This window comes from Haliotis cracherodii, unplaced genomic scaffold, assembly GCF_022045235.1.
Source record: "Haliotis cracherodii isolate W230 unplaced genomic scaffold, xgHalCrac1.p SCAF_6, whole genome shotgun sequence".
In the NCBI taxonomy this organism is placed as follows: Eukaryota; Metazoa; Mollusca; class Gastropoda; order Lepetellida; family Haliotidae; genus Haliotis; species Haliotis cracherodii.
The window spans coordinates 51,240,244-51,252,189 of NW_027266319.1; the positions used below are offsets into that span (position 1 = coordinate 51,240,244).

General features: G+C 40.3%; 1 protein-coding gene across 1 annotated transcript; it reads left to right on the forward strand.

The window, feature by feature from the left end:
- Positions 1–773: 773 nt before the first annotated feature.
- Positions 774–9,537, forward strand: LOC139445790 (zinc finger protein 37-like). The gene is made up of 5 exons (XM_071227014.1): positions 774–890; positions 2,775–3,909; positions 6,069–6,273; positions 7,578–7,780; positions 8,463–9,537. The coding sequence occupies exons 1-5, from the start codon at positions 837–839 to the stop codon at positions 8,993–8,995; spliced, it is 2,130 nt and encodes a 709-aa protein (XP_071083115.1). The 5' UTR covers positions 774–836; the 3' UTR covers positions 8,996–9,537.
- Positions 9,538–11,946: the final 2,409 nt, after the last annotated feature.

Sequence of the window (11,946 nt, forward strand, 5' to 3'; positions counted from 1 at the left end):
GGTTTCCATCGCGGATACAGCTTATAAACTCTGGGACAGCAAATCAGAAGGATGAGGCAAACCTCCCCTGAATATCTCCATTTGATATGAGCTTACGCTGTGTTACAACTTCACCTGGTTGATGTTAGATGCCAGGCTTGTCGTAAGAGGCGACTAACCTTATCGGGTGGTCAGGCTCGCAGACTGGGTTGATGCATGTCATCCCCATTGTATCCCTATTGCGTGGATCGATGCTCATGATATCAATCATTGGATTGTGTAGTCCAGACTCGATTATGTACAGGCTGCATTCATATAGCTGGAATATTGCTCAGTGCGGCGTTAAACAACAAACACACAATATAAAACAAACAAACGTTATTAGATCCAAGGAAGAAAGGAAAACAAACTCCTGCGTATACCAGTCATCATTATTTATTCATATCAAGACACAGAATGGCGTGTGCCTGAAGAAATTATTTTTCTAAATCGGGGCCCAAAGTGAAGTGCACCTGCTATGAAGAGAAAGAATATAAGAAATGTCCTCCAAAGGGTATGTAAATTATTTTTGACTGGATTGAAAGAGTGAGACCAAACATAAGCCGAAAGGATGCAGCCAAAAAGACCAAAATGGTTTATTAGTCTGGAATCAAACCATAGATACACAAGAATGTTTTGTCGGTTGCTTCTTTACAGTTCATTTACAGTTCGTTTGAAATGTCTATTTTTATTAGCGGTATGCACTAATGGCGCAGAGGAGAGTTGTAGCCCCTGTGGGAGTAAATATGGCCGAATGTTGACAAGTTTTAAAATATGGATTTCTAATAAGCGTATAGCGTACAGTGGATAACAAAGTTATGGGTCCAGACGCCGATCAAGCGAATATTTTGTTGCTGACATTTAAAACAAAGGTAAGCACAACGGCACTCTCTGAGAACTGGAGACTTGGCGGATAGTATCATTGACAAAACTCATCAACTAACCGTGTATGTTACTACCGATACATGTAGCCTTTCGCCTAGTGGTATCAATTAGACCGATCTCATTTTTTGTAGAGTGTGAAGCAGAATTTTATAAGGCATTGCCAACATCCAAAGGCGTTTATCGGATTTTCCTTATTTCTATTGACACTACTTTATCCAGCTGTCTTGAGAACACTGAACAGGTCTACATGTCATCCTATATTCCTGGTTCATCAGATCGTTAAACCACATATCATCTTATAGATCTACTACCTTAATCGAACAATGTTTTTTATTCAGATGTCTTGTTTTGCAAATGACATTTTATACAGGTTATTTATAGCATTTTTCAGCAATTGCCTTAAGTATCATGCCATGTTGAGTGTAATATTTTATCAGTGTTACGGGTTTTTGGACGCTTAAAAAACATTCATAGTTCTCTCACTAATCACAAGAACAACTGTAAAACATCTCATTCCCTTATAAAAGACAACTTTATTTAAAAAACAAGCCAACATCTGGGTATTTACAATGTCTTTGTGACACCACATTCCTGGTTATAGGGCAAATAATCACGATAAATATGGCTGTCCAAAAACGTATGATGTCTGAAAACCTATGATCAAATGATAATTATTGTTGATTAATTAGTGCTGTGTGGCGGATCGATTTCACATTGCCAACGCGAAGCTAGCCAAGGCTAGTTGATTTAATTGGCCAACACTTTAGCCGGCATGTTCACCGGCATGGGAGCTATGACAAATAATAATGATAATTAGTGCTTTTTGTCAAGTGATCAGCATCCTATTTGTTACCTTTATCACAGTAGCCATTGTCTCAGATAAACTAGAAACTTGATAATAGGGATGGGTATTGGATGTTTAAAGTGTATCACAATGTCTTACAATGCACAAGGCCGTATTGCGATGCATATCACATTATATTCTACAATTCAAAATTTTGAATTCAGAAGAAGTTTGAAACATCAACGCAGGAATTGAAGTTCCTAGATGGTGTAAGACAAATGGCTGAAACAGCATAATGTTTACTCATTCAATACATCATGATACATACGCAAGGATACACACTCCGGTACAGTAATGCCTTGGTGTTACACCACTGCAACAGAAGAACTCAATTTTGAAATTACGGAAAATATTTTGAAGGCACATGTATTGGGCAAGTGTATAACATTAAAAACATGATAAAAATTGCTTTTGAATTCACACAATATAACAAGCATTTAAACATGATATTGTGATATGTATCGGGGAAAGAGTAAACCTCCATATACCAATATACCTATAAAACCATGCACCCTTACTTTCCTCAAATGACATTGGATTAATTCTTTATAAACATGATAAAAGATAGCTGACCCATAATTTATTTCTCAACTAACCCTAACTTGGCTAAGTATTGTCAAGAGGTGTTTGATTGGCCAATAGTGCACAAACCTTAGGATTGTGAAGGATCGTTTGATCGGAAAGGGGTACCTAGCCTTAATGATCGTAAAGGGGTGCTTAATCAGAAAGGGGATCCAATAGAGTTTGGGGTAACCTACTCAAACAACCCTAAGGATTGAAGAGGCATGCGAAATCGGCAAAGCAAGAGCTACAGCTGGCAGTGTGGGCCTAATTGAGCACGATATATAAGCATTATTGCCAAAATAAATCAACATGATCAAGCATGTCAAAACCCACAATAGTAGGATGAATAATAATTATTTGATTGCAAAATGGAAATTAACATAATCATGATGATCTACCAAACTAATCTTTTAAGACCTTTTTCATCTTTTGTCCAAAGATATTTTTCATCTCATCCCTACAGATTGAAGAAGCAGTTAGCCTCGTGAATCAGATGCCAGAAAACATGAGACAAGATGTCTGGCAGTTCTGGCAGAAGGTGTCCACAGCTATCAAAGCTGCAACCATTGGAATCAAGAAACGGAAACCTGTTCCAGGTGGAAAGGATCTGGCACCACGACCAAGGAAAAGTAGTAAGACGAAGATGAAAGAAATTGCTGCATTAGCAGACAAAAGTGATGAAGAAGTTGTGGAGGAGTTTGTGTTGGACTCCCAAGCCATCACAAACACAACACTGGCCTCTGATCTGCCCGCAGAACATGCTTACAGTCATGATACATTTGCACAAGATCTGAAGCTGTTGTACAATTCTGTGTATTCTGCCGAGACCTCTGACGCTGTGGCAGCCATGATAGCAATCAATGACCCTAGTTCTGTTAGTAATGTTGAAGGAAACAGAGTCCCAGACAATCCAGGTTTGGAAGGTAGGACAGATATACAATCTCAAGAACCTGGGTCCATTAATATTGTTGTGCAAGATTTTGTTGATGATCAGGTTATCACTTCATTAGTGACAATAGATAATCCCAACACACCCCTCAAAAAACCGCCTCCGAAACCTAGTCCTAAAAAGAAACCTGCTAAAAAGACTGGTGTAAAAAGGAAACCTAAAAAGAAAAAACTGAAGGAGGATAGTTTAGAAATCTCAGAACAGACTGTCTCCGAAGCGACTGATCCAGAAAAGACAAGTCCAAAGAAGACCCCAAGGAAAAAGAAAGTAACAAAAAAGAAATCAGAACCTACTTCTGAAGATGCTATATCCAAATTACTAGCTGAAAACATGGAGCTACCCGAAACTGAAAATGTTGGTGCTCAACCAGAAGCGGAAGGTGTCAGTCCCGAGGTTGGGGAAACTCCACTTGCAGAGAACAAATCGGCTAACAAAAAGTCGGAAAAGAGGCCAAGGCGATCTAGTCGACCGCCCAAACCTAAAAAGCTCCCAAAAGACCAACAGGAGATTGATGGGGCTCTTGAAGGGGAGGGGGATGGGGAGGGGCGGAAGCGCCGTGTGTACAAACCTGGGGAGCCTAAACCTGATCTGGGTCCAGTCAACTGTAAGGTGTGCGGGGTGCAGCTCGCCTATCTGTCCTCCCTAGCAGGTGAGTGCATTGTTCAGTTTCATTTTAAGTTTACAATAAATGAAATATTCGATTTTCATACAATTTACAAAATGTGAGGCAGGAGGTATTCCGATTTATTATAATTAATGTTACAGTTTTTTAAGTGAATGCTCAAGGCATCTGTGTACATTAAACATGATAAATGTTGATGATGTGATTCATCTGAAACATAAAAGGTTTGGTGGGACTGTGTATCAGTATCAGTACATGGGGTACTGGTATATCATCAAGTCAGGAAAGAACACACAGCAATTTTCTTTGTCCATAGGTTTGATAGGTACTCTGAGGACAACTGAATGAGGTATGGCAGGATGTTTTGGGTAATGAGGCACAGGATGAGGATTTAGTAATTTGTAATGACCTAAAGTTCTGTTTTTATCCAATCAACTTCACTATGTAAATTTGAACAGATGGTGTAACCTGTTTAGAACAAATGTATTTCTAAATATTTTGTTAGTTATTTCTTCCTTGATCATGTTGATACAAAAAACAGTGCTCACACTAGTCACAGAGTCTCTTTTTATTGCTTTTGATATCTCGCCGGTGAAGTTATCTCAGCATCCCATACTTGTCTTAAGATCTAATTAAGATGAGGATTGTGCATGTTGACATGAAAATCTAACTGCACCAGACAAAACCAGGTTGAACCCTCGTCCAATAATTTTATCAAAGTTGAAACATATTTTTCTCGATTTCCATGAAATCAATTGGTATTTGTGTCTCATAAGCATGTGGTACCTTTTGCAATTTGCGGATTTGTGGCATTTATCATGTTTATACTTTTCTTGTTTTAAGGGAAACAATTTGGACTTTGACTTGTAGGGGGTTTGATTTTGTTTCCAGAGCACAACTGAAAAAAATGTACAATGTCTTTCAAGAAGATTTGGCAGATATATCAAACAGATCCTGAAGTGGTGCCTTTTGTGATTTGCTGATTTGTTGCATCTTTCTTTTACTTGATTTCCATGGAAACAGTTTGGAATGTCATTTCTGGAGCAGAACTAAAAAAAACTATTCAACAGTTTTCATCCAAACTCGATACATGTATTAATAATCAAGGGCTGAAGTGGTGCCTTTTGTTTTTTTGGAATTTTAACAAAATTAATTTTTTCCTGTTTCATTGGCAACAAGTTTGACTTGGACGGTGTTTATCAATGTTTATCAATGTTTATAGTGGTGTCTTTGTCCGGACCAAGTGTCTAAACATGCTAAAACAAATAGGTATTATTTCATGACACTTTGCACACGCAAAGACCAGGTTGTCAAATTGTGCCTTTTGCTACTTAGGGATTTTTAGAATTTATATTTTTACCGCTTCCATGGCAACAAGTTTGACCTAGACTCTGTTCACAGTTATGTGTTTGTGCGGACCATATTGTATAACTAATAGGTACTCTTTCTTGAAGCTGTGCACACACAAAGACCAGGTTGTCATCTAGTGCCTTATGCTATTTGGGGATTTTTAAAATTTATATTGTTTCTGTTTCCATGGCAACAAGTTTCATTTTGACTCTGTTGATCGTGGTGTGTACCTGACATAGAAATACATAGTTTTGAATCCGAATTCCATGGTCTTGTTCTCATCAACACTTAAAGTAACAGTCAGATGACTGTTCTTTTGAATTTGTGGGGGCCTGGGGAGATTTGTCATCTTCTTATGACTCTTGTTCATTGCAGCAGAGGATGTGTGGTGTGTGATGCCTGTAAATAAAGATGTGTAAAGAACTACAGGTATCAAGGGTGGAGCCAGCATTTTTTTAAAGGGAGGAGTTCAAAATATCAAACTCCTCTCTCAGTCAACTTTACTGCCTACAGCATACTACATTTGGTTTAAAAAGGGAGGGAGAGGAGGGTGTGTGTTCTGGACCCCCTGGACCATGTGGACCCCCTTCTCAATCCACTCAGGAGTATGCAAGTTAAAAGAGATACATTCATGGGTAATTATTCAGAGTCGTGTTATCATGGTTATACGACAGGGTTTTACAATGTCTCATGGGTATTTGTACATGTTGTAGGCAATCGGCTCAAGATTAGTTTGGTAATCAATGGTAATTGTGATTTATTTTGCGTATCTTACGCAAATACGCAGCTCACCTGGAGCTCTTATTATTGTAACATGCTATTTATTTGCTCTCCAGCTCACATGCGGAAGCATACAGGTGATCGGCCATTCAGCTGTGGTGTCTGCAACAAGCCATTCACCACCAAGGCGAACATGTTGCGACATGAGAAGACCCATTCCGGTGAGAAGCCATTCGAGTGTGAGGAGTGCCACAAGTGTTTCACTGAGAAGAAGACCCTCAAGGTTCACATGAGGAGTCACACCGGGGAGAGGCCCTTCAAGTGAGTGGACAGCAGGCTGACTTGGGTTTATCGTGAAATCGCCTTTCATGTCTATGGTGGTCACTCCAACCTAAACGTTCATTTGTTCTATCATGTCATTGCTATAGACTGAACCCTCAAGAGGTAATCCTTTTTTTTTTCAGAATTGTGGGTGTTTTTCAGTATTTGATTGATGCCTGGAAACCTGTGAAGATCCGGGGTAGAATAGGTCCTCAGCTATCCATGCTTGCCGTAAAAGGTGACTATGCTTGTCGTAAGAGGCGAGTAACAGGATCAGGTGGTCAGGCTCCCTGACTTGGTTGATGCATGTCATCAATCCCAATTGCATGGATCGATGCTCATGATGTCAATCACTGGATTGTCTGGTCCAGACTCGATTAATTACATACCGCCGTGGTATGGCGGGAATATTTCTGAGTGAGGCATTAAACAACAAACAAACAAACAAATGATGCCTGGAACTTTATTTGGAACCAAGATCAACAAACATCGTTAGCTGGAGGTTTAAGATTTTACAATTTTCAATAACCCCTGTAAATCTGAAAACACATAATGTTTTTGGACATTGTGAAACACCAAAGTTGTCCATAATTGTCTGTAGCACTCTGTCTATGTGAACGCTCAGTGAGCCTCCCAGTTGTAACACAGACGTGGTGTAAGACAGACATCATGTGAGCTGCTGTCACCCTGGGATGGTGTGATGTGATGATACAATGGATTAGGTCCTATACTGTGACAACTGAACCTGTCAGGTTATCAGAATGTGGAGAAAACAACTTAGTTGAAGTTTTAAGGGATAAGTTTGTTTAAAAATTACTTTGTCACTGTTGATGAAACAGTTAATTCTTGTTACATGTGTTAAGCAGACTATACTATGTCCAGTTTGATTACCAAATTCAACAATTCAACATTTTCAGGACAAAAACAAAATTCCAGTGACATAAACATGATAAGGGATGACAAAGATGGGGATGAGGCTGCCTGTCTCTGTGACTTGTCTCTTGATTTAGATTCAGTTATTATAAGGGCGGTCGGGTAGCCTAGTGGTTAAAGCGTTCGCTCGTCATGCCGAAGACCGTGGTTTGATTCTCGACATGGGTACAATGTGTGAAGCCCATTTCCGCCGTGATATTGCTGGAATATTGCTAAAAGCGGTGTAAAACCATACTCACTCACTCAGTTATTATAATGATTTACAGACACCCATAATATAGTTTGAATATTGTTTGTTGTTGCATAATACAAACACAAAATCTATATTCCAGTTTGGGGGCTATTGTTTATATATTTGCTTCTGTTACCAGATGCCCTGAGTGTAGCATGGCGTTCACGCAGAGCGGCACCCTGAAGACTCACATGCACCGCCACAGCGGCCACAAGGGCAACCTCTGTGACCTGTGCGGTCGGGCATTCCGCCAGAAATCTCAGCTCAGGATTCATCTGAGAAGACACTTTAACCTCAAGTCCTATCAATGTGACAAGTGTGAACAGACGTTCTATTGTAAAGGTAATCACCCTGAAGGGACATCCAGTGAGGGGATGAGGATGGTGATGATGATCAATATTGATCCATACTTTTGGTTTCTAACCAGTAGCATTACCGTATTCACCGTACTAAGTGCCTTAAGTGCCTCTAACTTCTAGATCAGTCTGTAAGTAATATTTATTAAGAATTCTTAACTTACAGTTTATAGTTGTAATAAGCACCCAGCTTTGTCAATTTTCTAACCACCTGGGGCGCTTATTATGGCAAATATGGTAGGTTGAAAATACCTCAGATCCTGAAGAAATGACTTTCAGAAATTGGTGAAAGAGATTTCCTTTTAACATGTTTGAGGCACTTTGGGGTATGAGAAAAATCTGCAAGTCGAAAGTTGCTGTGATCATGTTCTTATTTATCATACTGTGATTATTGGAAGCACACAACTCGGATATCCTCAAATACTACCCATGAGCTTCAGGTGAAGTCTTGCTGAAAGTGAGCTGGAGACAACAAACTCAGTTAAAATGTCAATGTAACTGTACATTTTCATATGAAAGGTTACTTGACCTCATTATGTCCCATCTACAGAGTTACATATTTCGAAAAAAATAAGTTAAATGGCTGAAACATGATGAACAAATCATTAAAACAAATAATTTTGACGTTCTGAGTGTATATTCAACTCTCTCCACTTGCCGTGTTGCAGGTGACCTGACCCGGCATGAACTGCGTCACACGGGGGAGCGTCCGTTCGCTTGTGCACAGTGCCCTAAAACATTCACTCGCCTTCAGTACCTCAAGGAGCACGAGAACCAGCACAACGGCGTGACCCCCTACAGCTGCGACATCTGCTCCATCAAGTTCTCCGACCACTCCTCCTACTACAGACACTTGCAGAAACACAAGAAAACCACGACAGATGCCTCTACCGAGGACCAGGTGCACCTAGTGGTGGACAGTGAAGCCATAGAGAGCGAGACTGTGGACAGTGTGCCTGCCTTGCTGGTGACGGCCGACCACATCCAGCACTTGTTCGGGGTCAACAGCTCCGGCCAAGGCGAGGTGTATCGTATTGCCTTGGTAGATCAGACGATGGACGAGGAGCACCAGGTTCAGGATCCTGGGCAGGCGGATTTCTCCGCCATCAACCTCCTGGCCAATGCTACGACACAACTGTCAATGACACAGGATGCAGACTCGGAGTTGAAGCAGATATCTCTTCCCCAGTTGTTGAACTGATGGTATAAGGTTTAGGCTGTTCACATCACCATTACTTCACAGGCTTGAGTGCACTATGTTTCTCTGTTACCCATAAGGCTGCAGGTTTTAAAGTTTCCTGGGCACATTTTGCTACAAAGTGAGGAGGGCAGTGGGACTTTATCTTTTTTTTCTCATTGAAGACAAAAGTTAAGCGAGAGGAGCCCTTTTTTTTCCAAACAAAATTACCAATAAACAACTGGGCACACATCGTGTGTCAGGTGGAATCTTGCAATACGTCGATACATCAGTGAATTGTGAGGCTTCTGTGTTGTGTATGTCACTTATTTTACAAACAAATCAACAACCACAGTCAGCGTCCAGCGAGAAGGGTGGCAGTGAGTGATTTGATCTCACCAGTGGACATATCAATTGAACACAAAGTTGACAAATAATTGACATTTTAGTAATGATCCTTATACAGTTGTCAAGCAAAGACAACACTTTGCTTGACAACGGTGTAAGGATCTATACCAAAACAGTCGCCTTCACGCTAAATAAGGAAGTTATCCACATATTGTGTCTACTTTGTCATCCATCAACTCTCGTTGCTACATGGCTGAAATAATGCTGATGCGACATTAAATTTTTTTAACTCACTCACTCATCCATCAACTTCTAAGTATTGCCTATCAAACAATTTAAACACAAAGTTGTTGACTTCCATTTTGAACAATAAAGCAGTGAAACAGTGCTTACAAAACAGGACAACTCAAACTGACATTAAGAATCTGAAAAGAAAGATATCTCTTAAAGTATTAGAACCAGAGGGGAATATAATCTTCCTTCTGGTAGCATTGGTAGTGGAAGAATTTTTAGAGTTTGTGCATTTAGAGCTGATTGACTTCTGTTGTACACAGCTTTCTTTAATTAACTGATTAAAACGGGACCCACGCCTCCTCTACTCCACATAGCCTTCCAGTGATGGGTGATGAAGAAGGCTAGTGTATGCAAGCCCCTGAAGGATCAATGAGGAGCTGTTTTTTACCCCAGGTGTTTGAACTGATGGTCAGGGTTTTGAACTGTTCATGACATCAAGGTTTTATAGTCAAACGCTCTCAGATGATTCGAGAGCTGTGTACCTTATCTTTGTCACAGGAGCCAACTAATTTGAAGATCCTGTGGTAACCTGGTTGACTGTGTCATTGCTTTGATTGTTGCTCATGCAATCTGTCACTGGTTTTCCTGGCCTTGACTTACCTGCTGCCTGTGATAGCTGGAATGTCATGTCTGCACCATAAAACAATATTCACTCAATCACACTTAAACCAGGGGCACGCCAGAAACCTATGATTGTGGGTTCGAATCCCGGTTCGCCTCAATTATGTTTCTAGGTTTGTCAGCACCATACCCGTGCTCGTGGGTTTCACCAAAGTGGTAAACGTTTGAGACCTGCATCACTTAGGGCTTTCCTCTCACTTTAAGCTGACATGCCGTGATATAACTGGAATACTGTTAAAAGCGGTGTTAAACACAACTCACTCACTCACTCACTAGAACGAGGATTTGGTGTTCACAATGTGTTCGCTTGTTCATCCTCATCTCACCAGAGGGTGTGGCTCATTGCTGTTGCTTTCACCATCAGGATTGCCTTGTGAGAATTAATTAGTTACAGGCCATCGTCATCACAGTCTTGACTTTTTTCCAGCTTGAATAGTGCTGACTGGTGTGAAACAACATTCACTCACTCACTCGGTGGAGCACCTGTGTAGGTTTACCGTTGTTTGTTAATTAAAAATCTGGGCCTGACATTTCCTTTACATTTATTAGAAGAGCGCCAGATAATTTATTTAACAATTGAGTATTTACCTTGTCTTCTCACATTTAGAATATATTGATATTTTCTTTCTTTTCTTTGGGTCATCAGTACAATTTGACTTCCAGTCCAATCCATTGGGTATTTTTTAACCAAAGAGTAGAAAACAATTCTGCTTAAAATTTTGTTTCAGCTGTCTAGAAAACAGCATATACTGTAAATCTGGAAAGTTTTGTGTGCTGGAAAGTTCTGCGAAAACTGTGGGTGACACACACGCAGCATTGTTTCATGACGCAGTTATGTTTGCAGACCAACAACAAACAAATAGTGTAAGGACAAAAATGTAATGTATATTTCTTTTATTCATTTCCACATTGCCAATCAGCTAGTACATGATTAAATGAATAGCCCTCACATCCTGTTTCCTTAACTATTAAATGTTAAGACTAATTAAGACAGTCCACTTTATACCTGCTATCTCATCAAGTTGCCTACATGACACTGAGTAGTCCTTATTACATTACTGCTAGATAAACACGCTACTCCAACCTTCCTTGTCAACTATAACCACACACATGTGAAATCTTATAATATGTAGTTATTGGAGGTAGTGGATTCCAAAGTTTTAACTTGATGCAGCACTTAGAAATGTCTTTAATTTGAAACTCCACAATTCCCATATGGCATATATCATAGTCATCTGGTTCAACTCTGACCTGGTAACTCATAGCTTCAATGTCTACCATCACAGCTCTTGGCGAAAGCTGAGGAGCACTCCCAGTAAAGTATTGGTTAGATCCGGCCCCTGTAGAAGGTGGTCATTTGGAGACTTTCCTCTGAGGCTTGCTGCACAGTCAAATGCAACTCTCATCTTCCCTGGCTTTTCTGGATGATACACACCATGATGTAATATATATTACACCTTTCCATTCTGACAGTCTTTCTTATTCTCAGATATGCCTGGGCATGGGGCTGCCTGGAGAGCGGAAGGTCTAGGTTTTGATCCCCAGCCGCGTCATACCAAGAGATGTTAAAAGATGGAATTTTTGTTTACCCTGTCTGGCACTGGGCATTAAGGGCTAAAACTATGACTGGTCAGCTCGGAGTCAGTATACCGTATCTGAGCGGGGTATTCATGTTAAACTGTGACATGGTATCTCTGTAGGCTAGCACTATA